At 45.3% G+C, this 27,905-nt stretch overlaps 2 protein-coding genes across 4 annotated transcripts; both read right to left on the bottom strand.

Moving 5' to 3' along the window:
* Positions 1-119: 119 nt before the first annotated feature.
* Positions 120-5,486, bottom strand: LOC102720903. Of its 2 annotated transcripts, none has more exons than XM_015841414.2 (8): positions 5,142-5,486; positions 3,970-4,028; positions 3,800-3,881; positions 3,658-3,732; positions 3,236-3,269; positions 779-2,252; positions 591-660; positions 120-525 (listed from the first exon to the last, which is right to left on the bottom strand). In XM_015841414.2, the coding sequence occupies exons 2-8, from the start codon at positions 4,001-4,003 to the stop codon at positions 480-482; spliced, it is 1,815 nt and encodes a 604-aa protein (XP_015696900.1). In that variant the 5' UTR covers positions 4,004-4,028; positions 5,142-5,486; the 3' UTR covers positions 120-479. The 2 variants fall into 2 exon arrangements, with proteins under 2 accessions (XP_015696900.1, XP_006660409.1); XM_006660346.3 differs by having other exon boundaries at positions 5,146-5,486.
* A 1,557-nt stretch (positions 5,487-7,043) lies between these two features.
* LOC102720626 (triacylglycerol lipase 1) lies at positions 7,044-26,031 on the bottom strand. 2 transcript variants are annotated; one of them, XM_040527402.1, is made up of 10 exons: positions 25,781-25,815; positions 23,031-23,107; positions 22,814-22,924; positions 22,475-22,615; positions 22,054-22,164; positions 21,830-21,973; positions 21,709-21,749; positions 21,553-21,632; positions 19,605-19,700; positions 7,044-7,596 (listed from the first exon to the last, which is right to left on the bottom strand). In XM_040527402.1, the coding sequence occupies exons 2-10, from the start codon at positions 23,034-23,036 to the stop codon at positions 7,274-7,276; spliced, it is 1,053 nt and encodes a 350-aa protein (XP_040383336.1). In that variant the 5' UTR covers positions 23,037-23,107; positions 25,781-25,815; the 3' UTR covers positions 7,044-7,273. The 2 variants fall into 2 exon arrangements, with proteins under 2 accessions (XP_040383336.1, XP_006660408.1); XM_006660345.3 differs by lacking the exon at positions 23,031-23,107 and having other exon boundaries at positions 25,781-26,031.
* Positions 26,032-27,905: the final 1,874 nt, after the last annotated feature.

The following is a 27,905-nucleotide window of genomic DNA, read 5'->3' as shown; positions in this document are numbered from 1 at the left end:
ATTTTATTATTAGACTATATTTTATACTTTAACTATGTGTCCGCATATCCAATGTCATGATCAAACCCAAAAGTTTTTCCTAACTAAACAGGGCCATAATTGAACTAAGCTGGTACCACGAAGACTACTATGAGCCACACATTCATATCCGAAAGTATAACGATGTCTGATATTAGCATATGTATCACAAGCATCCATTATATATAACACTACCCAGTTCAGGCAAACAAAACAATCAGCCCCACTTCAATTACAACCACAATATACTCTTCGAAGGAAACACCACTGAGTCTCATTTGAATGAACCGATTAGGAACAAACAAACCTACAGACGAGAATGTCAAAAGGCACGCAACAACAAACACAGTAAGTCGAGGACCTAAAAGGAAATCGCAGATGGAATGAGAAAATTAGGTAACACAGATATGGAGCATAAGCACTAGAGCCTAAACATTATATTTGCAGAATGCAGACCATACTCATTGCTTATCATCATGAAATATCCTCCTGACTTTGTCCATGCAGCTGCACAAAGACAAAGTATTAGTGTGTTTTATGTGCAATGAAGAGACGGAGGGCAAGAAAATAACCTTTTTGACAAATTCGGTAAGACATTCTCAATGGCTTTGATCACAATATCAGCTTTTTGGTTCTTCTCTTCTGCAGGGTCAATGCCAAAAAGATCATATCTACATTATGCCTTGAAGGGCATTGCAAGCTAAAACAAAATAAGACCAAAACAAAAACAATAAAGGTTCAATGGTGATCCAAAATGTACCTTGAAGACCATGTGAAGTAGACCCGTCAAGAGAGAATCCAGCAAGTCCATTGACCTTGTTTTCTACAAGTACCTTATTTTCCAAAATTTTCCCAAGAAGTTTGTGGGCCAAAGTTGCAGTCTCATCACATACCTCAGAAAGGCTCACAGGGCTTCTACCTACTTCCACTTCATTGGCACCAGCAACCTCAGGCAAAGTAGGTTTGTTCATATTACTACCAGCACCACTTGGAAAATGTCCACTCACATCAACAGGGTTGGCCATACTACTTGAACAAGCTTCATCTATTCTCTGCTTCTGATGGCCAAAATTGTAGTAACCCTCGGTGAGCACAAAATCGTTATTAGCACTACAGTCATCAAAACCTAAGCTCATCAATTGTTCATCGCTTTGGCATTCACTCTGAGAGTTCATTAACTGATCATCAGTTTGGCCTCCTGTACAATGATATACTAGAGCTCTGAGGCTACTGCTTACATTCAGTACACCCTCTATCTCTACATCCTTTCTTTGTTCTGTGAGCTCAACTTTTTGACACGCAGACATCCGATTGCAGAAAGCAATGGTTCTCAGTGCCTCATCTGGCAAAGCACCTTCATCACATTCAAACAAACAATCCATCAAATACCTTCTCAAAGTGGTTTTCGACAGAGCCTCATCTTTTGAACCTTGATGCAGTATGGGACCCAACAATTTTAGATCCCCTTTCTTCAACTTTTGAATTGACCAAATAGCATTCATAACGTCATTTTGCAAGAATACAACTTTCCTTGAGAATGGATAGAACTCTACCTGTGATATGTCCATGCATTTCAACTCTTGCTTCCTAAATAGATTCATCACTGACAGTGCTTTTGCCAAATTCTTTGGCAGGTCACCACCTTCCCCAATCTTCGAAATCATCTTCTTGTACTGATTTCTAATCACAGTAACAATACTTTTCTTTCTGTTTATATGAGGTGCAAAGTCAATTTCTGGGGTGAAAGATATTCCATTAAGCTTCCTTCTCATTGCAATAAGAGCTTGTGCCGTCAGATTATCGAGTCCTTTTAATGCCTGGTTGATGGATGACAACAGTTTCGGTGAAAGAGGAGTTGTAATGTTCACAGAATCAGATCGGTAACTGAATGGATTTGTTAAAACATGCGACAGCTGAGACATGTCATTTTCATTACCCAAGTTTGTCAAGTATTGTGGTAGGTGATCTTCTATGACCTTTTTCATCACTGGCCTGCTCTTCTTGAAACTAACCTTATTGTGTGTGGCGATATTAGCCACTGCCTGAAGTGCCTCGTTGCTTAACTTGTTTATTATGCGCCGCATGTCTGCCAGACCTTGTGGACTGAGTGAACCATCCCTGCCTTGCTGCAACTTTAGAGGCTGGAGGCCATCCTGAACAATGTGGTGGTTGTACTCCTCGCATTTGAAACCAAAACATCTTTCGACATGGGCTATGGATTTCTCACAAGACACCTAGAGAGAAATGTTCAAGTAAGAAGTGTGTTAAGATCGAATTTATGCCATAGAAGTGTTAAGTAAAGCAATGCAGTAGACCTTGAAATGTAAACAAAAAAAGGGTGTCATAATAAAATATGCTAGTCATGCTATTATCAGTACACACAGCTCAATAAATGACTTGTAAGTTTCTAACAACCAATCATGCCAAAATCATAATGAACTTTGTGCATGGAAATGGTTTCTTCCTACATCAAAATCGCTGAAATTAGGGGATTGAATGAGTACTATGTTGGGAAACATATAAAGGAAAGGCACACATGCAACCTACAAGAAATGAGGCCTCTTTTGAAACTACATACTCTACAACCTCTTTCAAAACACAAGATTTCATATGAAACAGTTCAACTCCTTATGGTGAATGGTGATAAGGTAATGATTACACATGCACATACTAATGCCCGAGTGCTGGCCTATATTCTCTAGCGTAGGTTGTGCTCAAGCTCATGACAATAGATCCGAACGATGGCACTGTTAGTGAGATGCCCTAGAGGCAATCGTAGAGATGATTGTATCACACAATATGTTTACATATTTATCATGCATTGTCCATTCAGACAGATAACTTACTATCGATTAATGAATATGTGATTAGTCCATGAGACACTTTATATTGTATGTTACTATTTCTTCAAAGGATCCCTAATCACTCCTTACAGAAGATATATGGACTAAGATATATAAATAAGTACTACCTTTGTCCTATAATAACTTCATTTTTCGATTTGTGTCCAAAGTTTGACCATTCGTCTTATTTAAAAATTTTGTACAAAATCTTAAAAAAATTAGTCACGCATAAAGTACTATTCATATTTTATCATCTAGTAACAATAAAAATATTAATCGCAAAAGGATTTCAAATAAGACGAAGAGTCAAACATTATATCTAAAAACTGAAAAATGAACTTATTTTGGGACAGAGGTAGTAGCAAATAACATACCTCATCACTCCTTACAAAAGATTCAGCCAAGTACCTGCAAAGCACAGCCAAATAATCAGACTTTTCTTTTGTTATAATAATACCAATTATTAGAAATGTATAGTAAAAAAAAAAGACAATTCAAAGAAGATAGCTGCCTTCAAACAAGTGATTTGCAGTCACCAAAGAATTTTTTTATCCCACAGGGATTGTTAAAACATAGAAACAAATATAGAAATTCCACCTAATCATTCATCTATGTTCTTATTTGCTTCAGTAATTAATCATAAATTGTCCAGAGTGCAAAATTAGAATTTTTTTAATATTGTCAGATGAGCAAGTAATAGTACACAAGCTTAGAAGACATGATCATGTTACTACTAGACAGCAGAGCAGGCTTCCAATTCACGAACAACTTAAACCCCCAAGAATGGTGCACTTACACCTCATTTAGAAACTTGGGTCGTTTGAGAGGTTGGATGGTGCCGTCTTCCACTGGAATCATAGACCGCAGCCATCTGCAAAACCAGCATTAGCACAGCAATGCTGAACCTAGATGATGAATGTGAGAAGAAAAAGGCATACTTCCTTTTCCTTTTAGCAACAGACTGTTGCTTTCGCACAAGAGACCACAGATATCTGGCATCCTTGAATGAGAAATCAGTCTCTGGTTTTGTAAAAGCAAGAATAAGCCACAGGAGACGATGAAAGGGATTACACAGATAACCCAAGCACAAAAGAAAGTTTCTCCTTACTCCTTCTGGAGGCTTCACTGGATGGGCCTACCATCTCTCTTTACTCCTTGTGGATGCAGCTGCTCCCCGAGGTTACAGGCATGGCAGGTGGCGAGTAGGACGGTTCAGGTGGCGGCACATCGAGCAGCAGGGTCAGGGATGGGCGCAGGATTTAAAGATTGGGTATTCAAAATGTTAGGGCATACATTTTTTTTAACCGAAATCCTAATAATTGGCTTATATAACATCAAACAATTAGTGATCGTATGATATATATCATATATAACATAAATATCAAAATTGACCCTAAGGTTATATTTTATTGAATTGATCAGATGAAAAATGGTAAAATAATGAGAAAGAAGAATTTTCTTTCAATGAATGTAACCAAACAATCACTCAAATATTGAGAGCTGAAAGTGTATGGAGTATCGTTAATCCTAATACTATTATTAAAAATTGAAACATTTTACAATGTACAAAACGAAGACTAATAGTTCATAGTTCATACTTTAGTGTTAGTATGCACCGCCCCATCAGCTAAAATCTTGGAGCAGTACATCACATTACATCCACATAATGAATTCACGGTTAAGGACTACTATTTGGAGCAGTACATCAGCTGAAAACTGCAGAGGGAGTAAGAAGCAGTGCCGTAGCCAAGAAATTTTTAGTGGGTAGTCCTGTCCAAAGTCTAACGGCGCAAGTTGACGCGACATAAAAAAAATGAACACCACAATAAAAAAATATAGGTCAAATTTAGTAAAAATATGATAGAATATAGAAATAACATCTTACAACATCGGTAATTGACGAATTTAACAAGTTCGAAATGTTTAAATACTACAACATATACAACATAGATAGTTCAAGTATAAAAGATGTTTACACATAAATAGGAAATTGCAGCGCAACTATTTAGACTTGCTCTCCCTTAACCATGAAAAAACTATTATCGCTTCCTCACTAATTTTGGAGAAGATATCTTCTTCAATATATGTGACTAAGCAATTATTCAACAAATCATCACATAGCCCAATACAAATCCAATAATGACAAGTTAATAATGAGATGTCACATTTAGTCATTCAATTTTCATTTGAGCATGAGCAGTACCATAATTGCAATGGATTGGAAATTTTATATTTGAATTAGGAATTGAAATTGCAATATTTAACGGTGACTTCACTTACTCACAGTATAGACAGAGATAGGCAGGCAGGCCAGGGTGCTGAGCGGAGGTGGGCGGCCAGTGACGGGCAGGGCGGCAGGCGATCAGGGGACATGGCGGGCGGGGGTCAGGACCGCGCTAGCGCGGGGACGGCGCCACTGCGCGTCTGCGGCAAGACGGGCTGGGCCGCCGGGCGGGGGGTGGGCGAGGCCGCCGGGAGGGCAGGCCGCAGACGGGGCGAGGCCGCGAGGGCCGACGGGTTCACGGCCGGACGCCGGCTGCCCGGCTTGCAGCGCAGCAGCGTCGGGCGAGCGAATGTCGACGAGAAGGAGAGGGACGCCGCCGCCGCTGCTCTGCTATGCTCGGTTGCAATGTTCAGCGCCCAGATAGAACAAACCAATTCCCCAACAGCAAAACCCTACTGGGCTGGGCCGATTTCGGGTAGTCACGGCCCACCTGGATTACCCTAGCTACACCATTGATAAGAAGAGATCGATGAGTACCCCCAACAGCGATCGGATTCCTCTCTCCTCGTATTATATATATATATACACACACACACATATAAATTTTATATATGTAAAATTTATACACATAAATTTTATATATGCAAACTTTATACATGTAAACTTTATACACATAAACTTTGTACATACAAACTTTATATATATACACACATACATACATATAAAGATTACATATACAAAAAAAATAGATATAAACTTAATATATAAAAATATTTATACATATAAATTTATACATGTAAACTTTATACACATAAAGTTAAAAAAATACTTTACACATATAAAATTAAAAAAACATTGTTTCAGGTGGGGCGTCAGCCCACTGACTTGCTGGGCCTGGAATTGGGCCGTCCAGGGCGCTCGCTCCGACTTGCTAGGCCTGCAACGAGGAGAGGAGGAGGAGTGTTCGCGCGCGCTCGCGCGAATTAGACTTTTCGCTTGAGGGATTGTCGAATTTGTCCGATCGAGGTGGCGGACGGAGTGTCGGGCAACTGGCCACTGCCATGCCAGTCGGTGCCATCTGCCCTTGCGCGGGACGCCTACTCGTCGCGCCGCCGTCCCCTGCACTGGCGTCGCAGCCGCCCCGCGCCCCGCCGTCTCCAGCTCTACCTCATCGGCCCGCCACGCACCGCTTCCCACCCCCGCTAGCCGCCGGCCGCCTCCTGCGCCCTTTCCGGCTCTCCGCCTGCCGCAACCCGCCCGATGCCGCCGACTCGGACGAGACACACCACAATCCACATGGCATCCACGATTCACACGTTGGCTTGGCTAGAGTCCACGAATATGCGCCATTGGGCCAAGTTTGTTATTAAATGGGCCGAAAGAAGTAGGATAGATATTCTTTTCTTAGGCTCAAATGTCTTTTTATTTTACTGATTATAATTATACTACGAATACATTCTTCTTTTTCTAAAACTAGTTACTTGCAACGGGATTATATTTGACAAGAATATATTAGTTATTTTAAGGCATAAACATAGTATACTCTAATCAATAAAAAAATCTTTACAAATAATTACATATATAAACACAACGCAACATATTAAGGTTGAGATGAACTAATTTTCACATTCAAACAGAGAAACATATTGTCTAAACAGCTGATTGTATCCTAACAAAAGTAAAAAAAAAAGTCTATAACCATAAAAAAGCACATGTGCTATCTAAAATAGAATTCTATGTGTACGGATATCCTCTCGGAGATTTTGTTGAATTAGGAAAATTATAGCCTGCGTCATTCAGCCATTAGACAAATGCAGGGATTAGTAGAATGATAAAACGATTAACAGCACAACAGTGGCATCAGGCATCAATGGAAGAAATAGCTGCAGAGCATTATCTAAAAGGAAAAGAAAAAACTAGGAAGTGCAAGCCGGAGATAACACGTCACCAGTATCAAATTTTCAATATACCGTTTTCATTCCTAATAAAGACAACTGCTGAAAAGATGTTTTGTATAATGGATATACAATAGTCGAGCCATAAGTTGGATACAGTGATACAATTGCTGATGACAGCGTTTAGACTCAAAGACCATATGCACCAAAGCTCCAACCAACTCATCACACGCCATAATAATGACATAGTATACATTGGGAGAAAACCACTTATATACACCCATGAAGAAATCCTAATAGCTACTATGCCGTGCATCTTCCCTAAGAAACCTTATCAGGTCCACATAAACATCATCTTTCGCCTTCACGCTCATAACAAAATCAATATGGCCATAGTCACCAATGTACAGAACTTCTGGTGTAGATCTCAGCTCTCCGATAGTACGCTGAACATCTGTTACATCAGCCAATGCATCAAGACCTCCATATCCCATCCATATGGGCAGTGATTCTGGTATGCTGCTAAGGTCAAATGCAGGAGGATGCAAATGACCGTAGCGTCTTAGGTTTCCCAATAATCCATAGTCATACTTTGTGAAAGTGCCTTTCCTGATCACTGCATGAGAGAGCAAAAGAAACCCTTGTTTTCCAATAACTAAGAAGATTGCTCAACGTAATAATTACTCTATAATTATTTCTAAAAGTAATCACCCCACAGGTAGCATGGAGAAACACAATTATTCTCCCCTTTAACTTTCACTGCGTGGAGAATATGACGGGGAGCAGCTATAAGACATCAATACCAACAATATAAACCTATATGAATGTGTGCTACCTAATCCCTCCCAAAAGCACGCCATTTTGGGCATACATCGTGTTAATCTTACAAATTTTCTGGCATAAATTTTTTTAAAATATTTAGATTGGATACATGGAAATCATCTATTCATGGCAAATTTTGTTACAGGACACTTAAAATTTGTCCAATTTCCTGGTGGACATCGCAAAAATGTGTCGCGGATAGGACATCTTCAAAAACCAGTAATTTGCCAGAGGATACCAAAAACGTTATTTTACCATTTTCGATCCAATTGAAGAGAAATTCTTCAAAAAGACGAGAATGCCTTTTGAGCCACAGGCTTCTAATTTGGTGCTAGAGTGAATATAGAATCATGTTTCACCCTACTGCAGTAACTGTGCTTATCATGGGGGTTCGGTGTTTTGGAGTTCCATTGCAATTGGGAAAAAAAATTGTAAAAACAAGAGATATTTTTGGATATGATTTATACTTTGCTTATGTGTAAAAATATAGCAAAAATTATGCAAAAAATGTAATACAATAATACATTATTTTTCTAGAGATATCCACACTTTTTTCCTAAATTTCCATATATTTTAGAATTTCATGACAATTATATTTTTTACATTTTTCCTTCTCACCTTCTGTCATGGTCGGCATTGTGTACAGCCGATGCAAGAAGGAGTTGGGCTCGGCTGCAGCGTCCAGATCGGCTGGGGCAGTCCCAGTCGGACACAAGTAGATTAGTAATTAAATTAGTTAGATTAGGTTTGTTAGGATTGTTAGCTATCTCTAGTTCCCGTGTGTAAAGCCTATTTAAAGGCAACCATAGATCATAATTGAATCAAGCAGAATTAATCTACCAATCTCATCTCCAATTTCTCTATTCTCTCATCTCCTTCTGTTCTTGTCGTCAGCCACAGAACGGCGGGCTGCCAGGCCGCCGAAGCCAAGGCCGCCGATTACCCATCGCTATCCCATCCGATTATACGTTGGGGCTCGTAACAACTTTGTATCAGAGCCAATAGCGCAAGATGATGCTTCCTCACACGTGCAGCCCCTCCTCGAGCCTACTGATCCGATAGCCAAGTTGCAAGACCAGATGTCGCAAGTTCTCGCTGGCATCTCGCTGTTAGCTTCGAAGCATGACTTGGCTGATCTCAGCCGAACCGTAGCAGTGGCTACATCACGCATAACTTCTCTGGAATAGCTTCAGGCATCATCATCGGCAACACCACCCCCGAGCGCACCTCGTCTGGGCGGTGGCGGTATATTGGGGACGCCCATGGCAACGGGCCAGCAGCCGACACACGAGACGGGTAGCACAGCCGGTGTTCCTCGTTTTTATAAATTGGAGTTCCCAAAATATGACGGCAAGGAGGACCCATTGAACTGGTTCAATCACTGTGAACAATTTTTCCGCGGTCAGAAGACGTCGGTCACAGATCGTGTCTGGTTGGCGACCTACCATCTCACCGGCGATGCACAAGAGTGGTACTTTCACTATGAGATGCACAAAGGAGCGCCGACTTGGGAGGAATTCAAAGACCTCTATCATGGCTAATTCGGTCCGCCAATTCATCGTAACTCACTTGGCGAGCTCAAGCGGCTATCACAAACGTCCACAGTGACGGCATACCAAACTAAATTTTTGGCGCTAGCTAGCCGGACATCCGAGGCCCTCTCCGATCAACAGCAAATTCAGCTCTTCACGGCAGGACTCCGAGACGAATTGGCGATCGACGTAGAACTTCACCAGCCGGCTGATCTATTAGGAATGTATAGCCATAATGTATAGGATTATTTTGTTTCCTTGTATACTCCTCTAATTGAGGATCCTGTACACTGCATTGGTTATATATATATACAGTCACCTCCCTCATTGAGGCGTGTGGTGTACTCTTCCATTTCCTCTACATGGTATCAGACTCCAGGTTATCCTCCCTTCCATCTCTCTGAGACTAACTCTGCAAGCAGCAGCGTCTGCTCCTCCCCCGGCACTGTGCGCCTCCCCCGGCACTGTGCGCCTCCCCCGGCAGCGGCGGCGGCGTGCTCTCCCCTGCTCCTCCGCGCCCCACCCCCTGCGCCTGCTCTCACCACGCTCCCCCTCCTCCCCTGCTCGCCCGTGCCCCTGCAGCAGCGGCGGGGCCCCTCCCCCGGCGTCCCTCTCCCGACGCACCTGCTCGCCCGCGCCCGTCGCCAGCGGCTGTCGTCGTCATGTCGACCGAGGCCACCTCTGCCGCCACCACCACCCCCTTGGCGCCGCCGTCCTCCAACACTGTCGCCACCATCTTCATCAACCCGTACGCCACGGTCTCCGTCAAGACTCACGTCCCAATCTCCCTCGAGCTTCACCACCCCAACTTCAACAAGTGGAAGACCTTCCGCTCCATGTGCGGCAAATTCGGCCTCCTCGACCACCTTGACGCTGTACCCCCTGCCAACCCCGATGCCTCCTGGGAGCAAGCTGAGTTCTGCATCCGCAGCTGGCTCTTCGGCTCGGTCAGCGACGACGTCCTCGACCTTGCCATGGAGCCGGATCAAACCGCCCGGGCTTTATGGCTCGCCATCGACAACCTCTTCCAGGCAAACAAGCAACCGCGAGCAATGTTCCTTCACCACGAGTTCCACTCCATGATCCAAGGTGATCTCTCCATCACCGCATACTGTCAGCGCTTGAAGACGGCGGCCGACACCCTCCGCGACGTCGGGCACCCCGTCACGAAATCGCAGCTGGTTCTCAACCTTCTGCGTGGCGTCAACTCCAACTTCACTGCCACGGCGGACATCGCCAGTGCCTAGGTGCTCCCCTGCTTCGCCTCTGCTAGGAACACTCTTGCTCTCAAGGAACTCCGACTGGCCGGCACTGCCAAGGTCCAGACGGAGACAGCCCTCGTCGCGGCCGGCGGTACTGCCTCCTCCTGCCAGTCGGTGTCTTGCCCCTCTGCAGGTGGTAGCGGCCACCAACAGAAGACTGGAGGCGGCGGTGGGAACAAGAAGAAAGGCAGCCGCTACAACCGCAATGGCGGCAGCGGCGGTGGCGGCGCCGGTCAGAACTCCGGCAACGGTCAAGGCGGCGGCAGCAACCAGGCGGGTTGCCCAGGCGGCGGTGGCACCTTCCACTTCGCCGCTCCCTACCCCCAGACCGGCCCGTGGGTTCGTGTCTCTCCGTGGGCTGGACACCAGCAGCCATGGTCTGGTCTACAGCAACAGTGGCGCAACCTGGGTGCCGGCCTTCTTGGACCTTACCCCCAGGCTCACACCGCTTTTGCCGGCTCGTCTCCTTCGCCCACAGCTTCTACCACACCACCGGCCTAGGATCAAGCCAGCCTTGTGGCAGCCCTCAACCAGATGACGGTCCACAGCCCAAATTCTTGGGTCCTCAACACCAGCGCGACCTCGCATATGTCCTCTACCGATGGTATACTCGTTACTCAGTTTCCAAACTCTCGCACCTTTATAACTGTCGGCAATGGTCATACTGTCCCAGTTCTCTGTCAGGGCTCCTCTTTTCTCCTTATAGGCACAACCAAATTTGATCTCAAACATGTTCTTGTCGCCCCCTCTTTAGTTCGCAATCTCCTTTCTGTTCGCCAATTCACTCGTGACAACAAATGTACTATTGAATTTGATGAGTTTGGTTTTTCTGTCAAGGACCTCCGGACCCGGCGCGTGATTATTCGCTGCAATAGTCGCGGCGATCTCTACACCCTCCCGACGGCCGTGCCACCACCCATCGCCCGTTGCTTCCACGCCACTTCTACTACGCTATGGCACCGTCGTCTTGGTCATCCCAGTTCAGCAGCCATCCTCGCCCTCCAGCGCATTTCTGCCATACCATCATCCAAGCTAGATAGTTCTTTATGTCATGCATGTCAACTAGGCAAACATACGCGTCTTCTGTTCACTTCCTCGTCTTCTGATACATCCTCCCCTTTTGAATTAGTTCACTGTGATGTATGGACTTCTCCTGTCTTGAGCACATCTGGTTATAAATTCTATTTAGTTATTCTCGATGATTTCAGTCATTTTTGTTGGACTTTTCCCCTTCGCCATAAATCTGAAGTTCATGGTCATATCACCAATTTTGTTGCCTATGCTCATACACAGTTTGGTCGCCGTCTCAAAGCCCTTCAAGCTGACAATGGCACTGAGTTTGTCAACCACAACGCCACCACCTTTCTTGCTAGTCGTGGTTGCCATCTTCGCCTCTCCTGTCCATACACATCTCCACAAAATGGCAAGGCTAAACGCGTAATTCACACCCTTAACAATTCAGTTCGCACTCTCCTCCTTCAAGCCTCCATGCCACCCTCATATTGGGCCGAAGCTTTAGCCACTGCCACATATCTCCTCAACCGCCGGCCTTCCTCCTCTGTGCGCAACTCCATACCATTTCAACTCCTTCACAACAAGCTTCCTGACTACTCATTGCGCGTGTTTGGCTGCCTTTGCTACCCCAACATTAGTGCTACCTCCGCTCACAAGCTCGCCCCTCGCTCCGCCGCCTGTGTGTTCTTAGGATATCCCACATCTCACAAAGGCTATCACTGCTTCGACCCCTCCACTCGACGCATAATTATTTCTCGCCATGTGTTTGACGAAACACGGTTTCCTTTTGCACATCACCCGGTCGATGTTTTCTCTTTCGATTTTCTTCTCCAGGGTGTGCTCCCTTCCCCTGTGGTGGCTCCTCCCAATTCGGGTGTTGAGCAGCCGCAGCCAGCCACGATGGTTGCTCCCTCCCCCGAGGTCGAGCAACTGTTGCTCTACCAGACGATCCTTCCGGCCCACGGCACGGCCCACGACGCCGGCTTCCCCACGCCGCCATCTCTAGGGGCACCCTCGGCTGCTGGGCCACCGGCCCGGCTGGTCGACCCATTTCCGCTTGTCTACCAGCGTCGATCGGCTCCGTCGCGTCCCGCTACACCGCCCCAGGATGTCGATGCCTCGCCTCCATCTCCGCCTGCACCACGCCGCCCTATTACACGCTCTCAGACTGGCTCCCTCAAGCCCGTCGATCGGCTCATCCTATCAGCCTCCCACACCGCCATTTCACCTGTGCCAGCGAACTATCGCAGCGCGCTCGCTGATCCCAACTGGCGTGCTGCCATGGCGGATGAGTACAAGGCCTTGATGGACAATGGCACCTGGCGGCTTGTTCCTCACCCCCAGGTGCTAACATCGTCACCGGCAAATGGATATTCAAGCACAAGTTCCATTCCGACGGCTCCCTCGCTCGACACAAGGCTCGTTGAGTGGTCCGCGGCTACTCCCAACAGCACGGCATCGACTACAACGAGACCTTTAGCCCCGTCGTCAAACCGTCCACGATCCGCGTTGTCCTCAGCATCACTTCGTCACGCTCCTGGCCGATCCACCAGCTTGACGTCAAGAACGCCTTCCTCCATGGCACATTAGACGAGACGGTGTACTGCCAGCAGCCCTCCGGCTTCGTCGACCCGACTGCCCCAAACGCCGTTTGTCTTCTACAGCGGTCTCTTTAAGGCTTGAAGCAGGCCCCTCGTGCGTGGTATCAACGATTCACCACCTACATCCGCAAGCTAGGGTTCGTCGCCTCGACTTTCGACACGTCCCTCTTCGTCTACACCGATCGGGCAGGCTCACCTACCTTCTCTACGTCGACGACATCATCCTCACGGCTTCTTCCCCGGATCTTCTCCAACTCATCACGGCTCAACTCCACTCCGAGTTCGCCATGACGGATCTTGGCTACCTGCACTTCTTCCTCGGCATCTCCGTCACCCACTCAACTGATGGTCTCTTCCTGTCTCAACGACAGTATGCTGTTGATCTACTCCAACGCGCTGGAATGTCCGAGTGTCACCCGACTGCCACTCCGGTCGACGCTCGGGCCAAGCTTTCCGCCTCCGATGGCGTCCCTGTCAAGGACCCGACTGAGTATCGGAGTCTCGCCGGTCCTCTCCAGTATCTCACTCTTACTCGGCCGGAGCTCACCTACGCCGTCCAGCAAGTCTGCCTCTTCATGCACGATCCACGGGAGCCTCATCTCGCCTTGATCAAACGCATCCTGCGTTACGTCAAGGGTTCCCTCTCTGCAGGACTCCACATCAGCATAGGTCCTCTTCAGTCTCTGACTGCCTACTCCGACGCTGATTGGGCTGGCTGCCCCGACTCCCGGCGCTGACTACTGCGTCTTCCTTGGGGACAATATGATTTCTTGGTCCTCCAAACGTCAGACTACTGTCTCCCGCTCTAGTGCAGAGGCCGAGTATCGTGCTGTTGCTCACGCTGTCGCTGAATGCTGCTGGTTGCGCCAGCTTCTTCAGGAGCTTCATACTCCCATTTCCTCTGCGACTGTGGTCTACTGCGACAACGTAAGCGCAGTCTACATGACTGCCAACCCCGTCCACCATCGACGCACAAAGCACATTGAGATCGATATCCACTTCGTTCAGGAGAAGGTGGCCCTTGGTCAAGTTCGTGTGCTTCATGTCCCGTCGTCCCATCAGTTTGCTGATATCATGACCAAAGGCCTACCGGTACAGTTGTTTACTGATTTCTGGTCCCGTCTTTGCGTCCGTGATCCTCCCGTTGCGACTGCGGGTGCGTATTAGGAATGTATAGCCATAATGTATAGGATTATTTTGTTTCCTTGTATACTCCTCTAATTGAGGATCCTGTACACTGCATTGGTTATATATATATAGTCACCCCCCTCATTGAGGCGTGTGGTGTTCTCTTCCATTTCCTCTACATGATCTACAAGAAGCGATGAGCTTGGCTCGAGCCTACGAGCGCAAGGCGCTCAAGGTGGGCAGCGGTGGCCGTCAGGCCACGCGCCAACCCTTCCGCGCGACCCCGACGCCTCAGTCTCCACCAACCACGTCAACATTAGGGGGAGATGGCACGGCCGAGGCGCAAACGCGCCAATTTCGTCGATTGACGCCGGCTGAACTGGCCGAACGCCGTCGCCAGGGGCTCTGCTATAACTGCGACGAGAAGTTCGTCCGCGGCCACAAGTGTGCTCGATTGTTTTTCATCGAGTACGACGAGTCCGCCACCGACGACGAAGCACCGGACACCTTGGACGATGCAGCAATAGAACCACGTGTCTCCTTGAATGCACTCGCCGGCGTCAACGGCGCGAACACCATGCGCCTGCCGGTGACCATTGGGGGCCAACGAGTGGTCGCCTTAGTGGACTCGGGATCGACGCACAACTTCATCAGTACACAATTGGCACGCCACCTCGACTGCCCGATTGTACCAGTGCGCCAGGATCTTTGTGTCGTGGTCGCCAACGGCGACCGATTGGCGAGCCCGGGTCGTTGCTATGGCTTGGACCTCACTATCGATGGCGAACGTTTTGTTGTGGATTGCTCCGCACTCGAGGTCTACGCCGTCGACATTATCCTCGGTACAGAGTGGCTGCGCTCCTTGGGGCCCATTCTTTGGGATTTCCGCAACATGCGCATGGCGATCTGGCGTAACATCCGGGAGGTCACACTCCATGGCCTCACCGACCCCCGAGCGCTGTACTGTGCGGCGCTTGCTGGCACCGACCTCTTGCCGCAACTGCTAGATGAATTCAATGACCTCTTCGCAGAACCAACGGGGTTGCCGCCCCCCCGTGCGATTGATCATCGCATTCATCTCAAGCCTGGCACAGCACCCGTCGCGGTTCGGCCTTACCGCTACCCGCAATTGCAGAAGGACGAACTGGAACGCCAATGTGCCGCAATGATCAAACAAGGGATCATCTGGCCAAGCACATCGCTGTTCTCGTCGCCCGTCCTGTTGGTACGGAAGCACAACGGATCATGGCGCTTCTGCGTTGATTATCGTGCTCTCAACTCGGCAATAGCAAAGGACAAGTTCCCAATTCCCATTGTCGATGAGCTCCTCGACGAACTCCGTGGTGCTCGATTCTTCACCAAGCTCAACTTGCGCTCTGGATACCATCAAGTCCGAATGCACCCCGATGACATCCTCAAGACGGCATTCCGCACCACTTCGAGTTCCTCGTGGTGCCATTCGGCCTCACCAACGCGCCAGCCACGTTCCAGGCGCTAATGAATACGGTGCTGGCTCCATTCCTACGTCGGTTTGTACTCGTCTTCTTTGACGATATTTTGATTTACAGTGCCACATGGTCGGAGCATCTGCAACATGTCCGAGCCGTCCTCAACGCCATCCGCAAGAACAAGCTGGTGCTCAAACGGTCCAAGTGCCTGTGTGGCGAGCGCCAAGTGCAGTACCTAGGCCATGTCGTCTTCGGTGAGGGTGTCGCCATGGACGAACAAAAGGTTCGCGCGATCGGGGAGTGGCCGCTACCGCGGTCGGTCCGCGCAGTTGGTGGATTCCTCGGCCTAGCCGGCTACTACCGGAAGTTCATCCGGGATTACGGCACGATCGCTGCACCACTCACAGCGCTGCTCAAGGACGCATTCCGGTGGTCACCTGAAGCAGCCGCGGCATTCACGGCATTGAAGACGTCACTATCCACAGCACCCGTCCTCCAGCTGCCGGACTTCGCCAAGGCGTTTACGGTGGAGTGCGACGCCTCGGGATCAGGCATTGGCGCGGTTCTTCACCAAGGCGCAGGTCCAATTGCCTTCTTCAGTCGCCACTCGCCCTGCGTCACACAGGCCTAGCAGCTTATGAACGCAAGCTCATTGGACTGGTGCAGGTCGTCAGACATTGGCGTGCATATCTTTGGGGCCGCGAATTCGTTGTTCGCACGGATCACTATAGCCTCAAATACCTACTAGATCAACGCCTATCCACCATTCCCCAGCACCGTTGGGTGAGCAAGCTGATGGGTTTTGACTTCGCTGTCGAGTTCCGACCAAGTCGTTCCAATGTGGTCGCTGACGCTCTGTCGCGTCGGGAGGACATGAGCACACCGGAGGCACTAGCCATCACGGGACCATCTTTCACCACGTTCAACAACCTTCGCCAGGAGATCAATGATGATGCCAGCCTCACTGCGCTCCGTGACACGATCAGGGCGGGAGACAGCCAAGTTGGCTGGGCGGTCCGCGATAACCTCATCACTTGACATGATCGCGTGTTTGTGCCGGCCACGTCGCCATCGCTGGCATCTATCTTGCAGGTCGCCCACGTTGGCCACGAGGGCGTCGAGCAAACACTGCATCGGCTGCGCGCCGACTTCTACGTGCCACACGCCAAACGCGTGGTCCAGGAATTTGTCCGCGCCTGCGCTGTATGTCAAAGGAATAAGGTTGAACACCTCCACCCAGCTGGCCTCCTTCAACCTCTACCCGTGCCAGTGCAAGTATGGGAGGACATCTCGATGGACTTCGTCGAGGGACTGCCTCGTGTACATGGCAAGTCAGTCATTCTCATGGTGGTCGACCGCTTCTCCAAGTTTGCCCACTTTGTGCCACTGGGACATCCATATACAGCCACGTCGCTCGCCTAGGCGTTCTTCAATGAGGTGGTCCGGCTTCATGGGATTCCCAGCTCCATCGTGAGCGATCGGGACCCCGTGTTCACAAGCGCGTTCTGGATTGAGCTGTTCCGTCTTGCCGGGGTGGATCTCAAATTAAGCTCGGCTTTTCACCCACAGACGGATGGGCAGTCCGAAGCAGCAAACCGCGTCATCGGCATGTATCTTCGCTGCCTGACAGGTGATAGGCCACGTCATTGGCTACGCTGGTTGCCGTGGGCCGAATACTGTTTCAATACTGCCTACCAGTCGTCGCTCCGTACGACGCCTTTTCAGGTGGTGTATGGCCGCTCGCCGCTGACGTTGCACGCATATGATCAGGGGTCGGCGCGTGCTCCGACAGTGGACCAAGCTCTTCAAGATCGTGATCAATTTCTTGCGGAAGTTCGCGAACGCCTTCTCCAAGCACAGGATTATGCTAAGCTCTACTATGATGACAAGCATCGCGAGGTGGTGTTTGCTGTCGGCTCATGGGTCTGGGTTCGGTTGCTACACCACCAGGCCGCTTCGCTGCCAGGTTTTCAGAAGGGCAAGCTGGCTCCCCGTTTCTATGGACCGTACAAGGTGCTCGAGCGCATAGGTGAAGTGGCTGGAGCTGCCCAAGGGTGCACGGGTTCACGACATTTTTCATGTTGGGTGTGCTTAAAGCTTTTCATGGCACGCCTCCAGAGAGTGTTCCAGCTCTACCGGCATTGGCGTATGGCCGTGTGTTGCCAAAGCCGCAGGCAGCTCTTCGCGGCCGCATTGCTCGCGGGGTTCGTGAGATACTGATTCAGTGGGACGGCACAGCTGCGGCCGACGCAACGTGGGAGAACGAGACGGATTTTCGTCGTCGTTATCCTGAGTTTCAGCTCAAGGACGAGCTGTTTCCGAAGGAAGGGAGAGATGTCATGGTCGGCATTGTGTACAGCCGACGCAAGGAGTTGGGCTCGGCTGCAGCAGTCCCAGTCGGACACAAGTAGATTAGTAATTAAATTAGTTAGATTAGGTTTGTTAAGATTGTTAGTTATCTCTAGTTCCCGTGTGTAAAGCCTATTTAAAGGCAACCATAGATCATAATTGAATCAAGCAGAATTAATCTACCAATCTCATATCCAATTTCTCTATTCTCTCATCTTCTTTTGTTCTTGTCGTCAGCCGCGGAACGGCGGGCTGCCAGGCCGCCGAAGCCAAGGCTGCCGATTACCCATCGCTATCCCATCCGATCATACGTTGGGGCTCGTAACACCTTCAATGCATCGTGGTTACCATGGCTTACCAGGTGGTAAGCATGCACTACTACACGGAGTTCAAAAAAATGAATTCAAAATTTGGAATATGAATTTGTCATGTTTTTTATGGTTTTTTGCGGTTACCACAATTATCGCACTACCATTGTTGGGGGGGGGGAGTTAGCACCCTCCTGGCGGTAGGGTAAACCCTATATAGAATATGATGGGAAATGGCTTCGCGTACGATGAAGCTCGCGTACGATGCACGTACAATCACGGCGTACGCTGCGTGCGTGTGGACGGCGAGCGGACGGAACGAGCGGGTGCGCGGACGGAGCGAGCGAGCGAGCGTCAGATCGTACGACGGTCGTACGGGTGCCGTCGTACGTGTAGCATCACTCAATATGATGTATGGTATCAAGGTACTTGAGGTGGTGGCTCTAATTTGAAAATTTGGAGAAAAAAATAGAAAATTTGAGAAGTTGCAAGTTACCTGTGGATGCAGCCCTAGGGTTTTGGAGGGGATAGGGGGATAGATAGCCTCATTTGACTAAACAAAGCCAATTAACATGTCCTAGCACGAGGTGCAAATTCATCATTTCAGCATGGTTTCTTTCTCCAATTGCGGCAGAAATAATAAGGTAATGGTTCCAGCATCCTCCGGCAGATTGCTAGTTTTTGGAGGTGCCATCTAGCCATGGCATGTTTTGCGATGCTCACTAGAAAATTACATAAAGTTTGAGTGTTCCATAGCAAAATCTCTCTATATTCATATGTATAGATTTTTCCCAAAAAGTACTTTCATGATATTATAATTTATCGGGTTTAACATTTTAAAGAAAGGGTGGGTGATGTCCAAACAACATATTTTCGTAATTAGGGGAGAAAGTAAACAAAATATTAGTTTCCATCACTCACCATTTTTTTCCTTGTACTGAATTTAGAAAAGTTCATATTTATCACATTGCACAAACTCATCCTAATCTTAGAAGCCACACTGTAGAGTTTCCTAGGCTAATTTGCACCTTTTTATAAGCATGAATGGTTTATATGCAGGAGTCATCCTTTAAACTGAACTACTTAATATCTTTCTCTATGTTTAAAGTTCACAACAGTGGTATCAATAAGTAAAAAGTCATCAATAAGTAAAAACATACTCTGAAAAAGATGGTGCAAATTTTTTGTCGATGATGGATGAGGTTCATACTCCAAATAATAATCAATCCTTGATGTATTGAAGCAACAGTTTTCCCCTGAAAGAAATATGTAAATTTCAATCCAAAGAAAAATAGTGAACTTCAAACATGCTTAGCACATCAACCACAATTAAGATGTATTTGGATTAAACCCATTAAAATGTTCTCAAAAATCTATGTGTGCTCCTGACTCCTGAGCTGTGGTGAGAATTACCCAAATTAAGTCCCATCTTTCATTTATCATACTATGAAAATATTTGTCACTAAATATTTCTGTCCTTTATATCGATTTGAAGATTTCCTCACAACTACTTTGAGCATACTGGCAATCCGAACCCACACACAGGATGTTGCATGCCCACAGTAAATGGAAATTCTGCTGCAAAGATGCCTGATAGCTAGGTCACAAGGCAATAGAAGACATCATTGAAGACCTGAAGAGTGACTAAGTGAGGTTACGCCATGTCAACATGGTGTAATACTGAGACAACTAAGGAAGTTAAAGAATTCGTCCAAGACACCATACGTCGAAGGAGACTTAACCTGAAGTAATCTGGTGATTTGGGGGTAGTTGCACTGCTGTTTGGCTGTAACCATCCTTCACTAGTTTTGTACTTGATGTGCTTTATTTGGTTAAAGTGTTTCAGTACAGCTTTGGTTATGAGTCACAAAGGTAGCTGAAATTGTGTATTTAAACATAAAAAAACATTATACCCAGTATGTATTAGGTTGGAGTGGTCTTGGTAAGGCCTGGTAACAACATTCAACTTCCATAAAAGAACATATAATACCATTAGAAGTTTAGAACACAATCCCCGCCAAAGAGAAAACAAAAACACACAGTGGAGCAACAGGACTACATATAGGTCAACAAACCCACCAAAGATTATTTTCAAATATGCCTCAATGGTATAAATAAACAGCTTGTTCTACAGCTCGCTGTTGCCATCACCTTGTGATCACCAGATGGGTTGCCAAAAAAAAAATCCATAATTACAGAGTTATCTGAAATTATTTTATAATTTGCAGGTGAATGAGCTCCAAGATTGAGTTTGGTTCATGGGATGAGTCGGTCAACAATCTACTAAGTCAGTTATTTCTACCATTTTCCCTGATTTAAGAAACAGTGGATTCCTTTACAAGCTACCAAGTGGAAACCATCTCAGCTTCAAAATTATTATTACATGTCATAGTGCCATGAATTGTAAAACAGCAATATCTAAACTACATATGGATATTGTTGCAATGTCCCTTTTAAGCACCTAATCTTATTGTATTTTGCCAACCAACCAACCATCAAATATAAGAAACTGACTACAGTTATATTGGAATGAGTTGGGAGATCCATTTGCTCATGGGAAGGCAGCATTTGTTTCAATTAGTGGTATTTTTTGTTAAGTAATAAGCTTTTACACATGCAGCAGCATTATCACTGTTGTAGTTACTTTTCAAAATAGGGGAAAGCAATTTGTCAGCAAGGATTGTGATTCTCTTAAGCATTTTCCTAAAAAAACTATTAAATAATGAAAAGAATATCTCTCTAAAATTAGAGATCTTTATCATGAAAATTGACAGCAGAACAGGGAAACAGGGACAACCATCCATTAATATTTTAGTGTCATGGACAAAAGAAGCTTGTTATGTTAGGTGAAAATTGCCGCGAAAACTGGCCTGATAACGGCCTTCGACGGTTGCATATTTTGTTCAGTTTGCCATACCTTATAAAAGATTGCTTCAATTTTTTTTATCAATCAGTAATGCTACTGCATGTTTGGTCTGTACAACCAATCGATGAATAAGCGCGGAAAATGTTTCACAACCAAATGTGAGCTATGCAGAACAACAATGCATTTCTTTTAGGACCAATATGGAAAAGGAGCAACCAAGTAATTTATTTTGCAACCATGACCTGTAATCGCAGATAGCAAATTGTTGCAGTCCACATGTTCACCATCGCACAAAGAATCTACTATTTGAACCCCCATGTCGCTGTTCAAAGAGTTTGTTAAACACGATAAAACCGCACCCAAAAGAAAAATGATAGGTCAGGAAAATAATGCCATACCTACGGAAGTTCAGCTGGTGAACGCCCATAGTAAGAAGCATCTATGGCAAAGAGCACCATAAATCAGTTGAAAAGTTACTGCCATACGGTTAATGGATTTCTTGAAAGCATAGCATATCACCTGGTCAAGATGCATGCCAACTGCTCTGAGAACAAAACTAGCACTAACATGATCAAGGTAAGAAATAGGACAAAGCAGTGCTGCAGAGCTAATCATTTTTACTATTTCAGGCATTGTCAAAGCCGCCAAACCCATTATAGTTCCCTAAAAACAGATATTGTTAACAATGTTAGTTTTCAGGCAATTGTCTTACACAACTCATTCGAACACAAAAACAAGTGCACCTGTGAATGCCCCACATATGAAATTTTGGACTGTGTAACTTTATACACATAGCCTAGCATTGCTAGAAGGTCATATTCAGCTAACTCTTGCCAGCTCCAATCCCAGAAAAGCTGAAAAATTTTCACAGGATTCAGCAGGCATATATAGTTTTAACTTTAAATAAAAAATAAGGATCTGTTACAAAGCAACACATGCTCTGCAGTTGTTATTTAATTGCCAAAGGAAGCTACTCTACACAATTTCATCACTATTAAGTCCATTATAACAATCTGGGCCCAGAACACCTTAATTTTCTACTGTACAACTGGAAGAGTTACCAATAGTGCATATTGCATATATCTACTGTATAAATATCCAACATATAATTCAGCTCCATTTGAATAGAGTTCTATGATGTAATTTACAGTGAAGTGTATTCACCTTATCATGAACAGAAAAGGTTGAATGACCTTTACTCCAACGTGTTCCACGGACATTTCCAATCCAAACATCAAAACCATTATCAGCAAGGATATACCCAAGTGATTGTTCAGCAGAGTTTATGAACCATGTGTCTCCTCCCTGCACAAGATTTGGATAAGCCACAATAATAGGAAAGAAGGACAGAAGCAATAAGTCTATTGACCAAAGAGGCACTCAAACATATGGAACAAACCATGATGTTCATGGAGGAAAATGTGAAGATAAAAATGCACATGCAATTTGAAATTGCCCTCTTTTTTTAGCTGGAGAACTGCAAGTTCTAATGAGGACAAAAACCTGAAAAAGACCATGTTGAAGAAAAACTGGAGGGCCAGTACTTTCTGATGCTTTATTTTTCCCATGTGGAATATGCTGAAGAGATAAAAGAAATCCATCTTTTGTTTTGACCTGCAAAAGAGATAAAATAAGATCCTTATATAGAACCACAACCCCTATACTTGGTAAGATTAGTGATACAAGAGTTTCCATTACAATTCAATAAGTTCATAGTTACCGGCATACTTGATGAACTTTAATGGTGGTTTTCCTTTAAGATGAGTTGAGCTAAATCAACACAACAATATGCTATATCTGGACAGAGACAGACTTACATCAGTTACATGTCATGCAAGATTCAAATGTAATAAACAAACTACCATGTAAGAAATTATAGAAAGCCCATGGGACAGTTACAATCCTATGGACCAGTGCTATGGCTGTGTCTATCAAAGGCACAATAAGTTATCTACATCTGGCTAGGGATAAGCCTTATCTAACAGTTAGTCCGCTGAGTGCCTTCTATTGTACCTCTAGTTCATATTTAGCTGGCCCTTATATATAAAGGTAGCCTAATAAGCCAAGCAGGGCCTCTGTCAAGAGGGACAAGACATCTAAGACATGACTCCTTCTAGGTCAGTGCCCACACAGGAAGCTCCACAGGTGGTGCACTTTCTGCCGGTGCTGTCACATCAGCTGGCCTTCCCACTGCAGCTGGGGCAGCTAGAATTAGTATACCACCACAGAAGCCCAATCACTTTTTCATCATCTGTTGCAACAAGAGATGGTGGGATTGTGCTCCAATTGCCCAGGGATATTTTCAAGTGATGCCTCTGGCATTGGCAATGCTCCACAAAGGGCATTTATTTTCAAGTGATGCGTCTTGATGTACCCGTTGGAAGTGAGAAATTGACTGCCCTGGTTGACCCAGATTCTATCTATTCACACCTTTGTGGCTGATAGTGCAGCTCAGTGTGTTGGCATGGTTCCAACTTTTCTGCCGGGGAATGTAAGTTATGATGGCCAATGGCGATCAAGTGACCAGATCTGGTATTTGCCACAACATACACCTGTAGATTAGATCTGTGTTCCTGGTCGATTTCCATGTCATTCCCCTTAATGTCTTAGGTGTGGTTTTGGGTGTCCACTGTCTCCATATTTTGGAGCCTATTCTGTGAGACGCCAACCTTGCCATGTCTTTATGGCGAGACAATTATCAAGTCATATGACACATTTCTCCTAGCCACACTATTCCACCAGAATCCCGCATGTTGGCTGGATGAGAGCTGTTGGCAGAGCTCCTCTCTGAGTTCGTGGATATCTCTGTCTGAGGAACCCGTCAAGATATCACTGAAATGCCACCATGGGATACTAGCAACTTAGCAAGTAGCAACACATAGTCTGACCTTATCTATATTACTATTAAAAGATAGTAGTGGTTGACGTGAGTCTGCCTCCACCACCATCAGACCATTAATCAGCATAACATATGTGAATGTTCTACTTACTCTTTTTTTACTTGTGTTTGTGTAGCTCTACAAATCCTTATTTTCTAAGCATGATATTTTTATTTTTGATTTTTTAGATCATTTTTTGTACTATTTAAACATAGTATAAACATCTGCAATCTTGTTTCAATCAATTAAAAATATTTTTAAACAAGACTTAATTTTACTATTTTCAATAACTTGTTACAACGCGCCGGTATTAAGCTAGTATTCCTAATAAGTTTAAAAACTGCCAACTGGAAATTGATGACAAGAACAGTATTCAACACAACCAGCATCAGTATTAACTATGGACAGATTGGTCCCATTCAAGTGCCGTTACTTTACCGGGTCACATTTTATACAAGCAAGTCAACTTGATAAGTGATAAAAAGCTCACTCATGCAGACATCAGACCAAGAAGAATACTTGAGGAATAATGGAATATCCCAGGGCAGCCCTACATTGTTTCATCCAAACTAACTGACAAACCATGGACAATGGTCAACTCTAATACAAGCTTCATTTAACAGAACTAATCCTTTTGCTGTGACATACATGCATATGATACCAACATAGAGTTGAACCACATACTAGAACCATATAAAGGGTGTGCGAAGTAACCTAGAATTCAAAAAAACTGCACATCATTAGAAATAGGCGATAGGTAACAAACAGTCAAGCACTGAGTTCATGTTGCATTATTATGCACATGTACAGACAGTGAGACAGATGTCGCGTGGTATTGTGCAAAGACTATTGTGACTGAATCCCTTAAAATATTCTTGAAAGGGAAGCGCCAACCGGAAGGCGAGTCTATAATTTAGGACATAAGTTTATATTGGATTCATCTAAAAAAGTATTAGGCATAAAAATTATGCCCTCCTCCAACAGAAATCTAAAAATGAATAACTTGTATTAGGAACAAGTATTCTTGCCGCAAATTTAGGACACAAGTGAGTTAATTTTAGGCATGTGTAAATATTAGGAATGTTTTTAGAAACCTGTTGGAGATATATTTTCTTGCTCAATTCTCAAATTTTAGTTTTAGGGATCAATTTTAGACATCTCTTGGAGATGCTGAAGTTGAAACAAATGACAAGCTGCTTTGCCTGAGAGTAAAGAATATCCACGACAAGAATAGGTGTTGCTCCCTATGACTTGAGACACACTCCTACATTCTTTTCTTCATTATCAACACTGTTTGCCCTCGCTTGAGCTCAATGTTCAGCGTTAATGAAAGCACAAAAGAAATCATTCAACTGCTAACTCTGCAAGTAAGCAAACCTAGGAATGTATCAGCAGCTCCAGGTTCGAGCTCGAATTCTATCCGAACGCGAGGGCTTAGTAGCTCCAAAAATAAATTAATTCAACAAGCAATAGCCCCAGATTGTTCTTCCCTTCCCCATCGACGAGGAGGAACCCAAACCACCCAAGGGAGGCGTGATCCGACTGAAAAAGGCAGAGATGAATAATACTAGAGGAGTATTAGTATACACACGGTGTGCTCGGTGCAGGGGTAGCCGAGCGGCAGGAGCAGCTGGTCGCAGAGGCCGCCGGCGCCGGCCCCGGCCCGCGGCGCTACGCGGCGGAGGGCGGCGGTGGCTGGGAAGGCTCCGGAGACGCCGCGGCAGCAAGAGACGATGAGGAGGATCAGGGCGAGCACTCCCCCGGACCCCGCCATCGCCGGCGCGCTTTGGCGGTGGCGGAGGATGTGGCCCCGGACGGTCTCGGTGAGGAGAGCGATCTGGTTCGTTGAGCCCTTGTTCGATATCGATATTGGACCGAGGAGGGATTTCATATTTTCACTTTACTCCCTCCATCGTAGAAAAATAACATTTTTAGGCGAACTTGAATAGTAGTTGTCATACTTATTCTCAAAAGTTAAAATTTTAATCTAACCTTCCACATATATATATATATATATATATATATATATATATATATATATATATATATATATATATACCCGTATTATTCCCCACTCAGTTTATTCCTATTTTTAGCCAAACCAACCTTAGCGGTGAGATAAGGACGGTGATGATTGGAGAGACACCGATAACAGCGAATCGAGAAATAGCAACTATAGTACTTTGACGCTAAAAGGTTCGGGATTTTAGCGGCGGCCGACAATGAGTACAAATGTTCTAGTTTTGAGTAAAGAAGCTACATTAGGCACCTGATGTCACACTCCGAACGGCGAAGTGCCATGTACAACGATGCCCCTCTCGGTTTGGCGGTGCAACAATAGCCAACATGCATATCAGTGATAACACATTAGATCATAGTTGGTGACAAATGGACGAGACTATGGAGCGCTCATGTCTATGTTAGGGCATCTATAATGTGCTATAGAAATAGTCATTACAATAAATACCCTCATATAATACGAGTGTGGTCTATATAACATTAATCGTTAAAGTAATCTATAGTCATATAAGATGCCCATAAGAGTATACAATATACTCTGATAGTCATGGGGAGGTCAAGGGAGGGAGATTGTTTTTCTCATTTGGGGTCCATTTTGTTGTCTACTAATTATGGAGTTTAGCACAACTAATGACACATGTGGTGGATCCCACCCATATCGACTACATGATCTTTATATATTGGCCATGTCTTTAGACAATGACGTCATTGTAGCAGCCTGTTAAATGTTACAACATACATGGTGGTGGTTCTAGATCTAGCGACTTCATCGGTGGCAGAGGTGGGTGATGTTGTCGTTAAACGAGCTTATGCTTTTGACGTGAATTTTTTTATATTTTGGTTTTTTGTGTTTTTAGTTTTGATGTCCACATATAAAATAGATATATTTTTTATTTTCTCGTTACTCAGAAACTTTATACGTGTAAACTTTATACAACAATATTATACGTACAAATTTTATACACAAAATAGTATATGGGTAAATATTACATGTATAAACTTCATACTCATAGTGTTATATGTATATACGCTATAAAATGTTTATTATATCTTGGACCCATATAAGTAGTTAAAATATATAAAAGAAAAAACATGCATGTACGGAAAGAAAAGAAGAAAACGGAGAGAGTGAGACCGATTGACGGGGAGGCATACCGTGCGCACGGAAGAACTTTCGAGCGGGATCTGGTGGAGCATGCGTGTTCCATGCATGTATGGTTTACTACGATGTACGTGTTGGTTCAACGTACTCTATACCTGCAGTAAAAAGGTTTCGAGTCGATGCAACATGGCTGCTATTTTTTGTTCTTGCAAAAGATAAAAAAAATCACTTAATTTGACCAATGGTACAATTTACCAGGCATAAAGTAAACTAACCGAGTGGAGTAAATAGATTACTAAATTCTACTTTTATAACCGGGCAATCAGGGCTGGTAATTTAGCAGTGTGATTTTCTTTATCAGACAACCTTTTTTTTTTACTTTGAATGTGAGGTGTTGGCAATTTACCGGTATGATTTGAGTAAGTTGTTTAATCTAAAAGCGAGGTGCTGACAATTTAGCATTTTGATTTTCTCTACGGAAGAGTAACAACTTGTTTACTCATAATGCGACAAAGGGATCATAAGAGCGTTTTTTTACTCAGTGAATGCGACGAAGGGATCATGGGAGGTCGAGTATTTTTATTTTTTTTACTGG

Source organism: Oryza brachyantha, chromosome 9 (assembly GCF_000231095.2).
Source record: "Oryza brachyantha chromosome 9, ObraRS2, whole genome shotgun sequence".
Taxonomy (NCBI): Eukaryota; Viridiplantae; Streptophyta; class Magnoliopsida; order Poales; family Poaceae; genus Oryza; species Oryza brachyantha.
This window is presented reverse-complemented; position numbering and strand designations above follow the sequence as displayed.

What these genes read in the sequence shown, in the direction of transcription:
- LOC102720626 (XM_006660345.3), bottom strand. Translation starts at nt 25,963, where the DNA reads ATGGCGGGGTCCGGGGGAGTGCTCGCCCTGATCCTCCTCATCGTCTCT. An exon ending in CCTTTTCTGTTCATGATAAG is followed by an intron (nt 22,165 to 22,474) that starts GTGAATACACTT and finishes AAAATTTTTCAG; the next exon opens with CTTTTCTGGGATTGGAGCTG. An exon ending in CATATGTGGGGCATTCACAG is followed by an intron (nt 21,974 to 22,053) that starts GTGCACTTGTTT and finishes ATCTGTTTTTAG; the next exon opens with GGAACTATAATGGGTTTGGC.
- LOC102720903 (XM_015841414.2), bottom strand. Translation starts at nt 4,003, where the DNA reads ATGGTAGGCCCATCCAGTGAAGCCTCCAGAAGGA. An exon ending in CCCAAGTTTCTAAATGAGGT is followed by an intron (nt 3,270 to 3,657) that starts GTAAGTGCACCA and finishes TGTGCTTTGCAG; the next exon opens with GTACTTGGCTGAATCTTTTG. An exon ending in CTTTTGTAAGGAGTGATGAG is followed by an intron (nt 2,253 to 3,235) that starts GTATGTTATTTG and finishes ATTTCTCTCTAG; the next exon opens with GTGTCTTGTGAGAAATCCAT.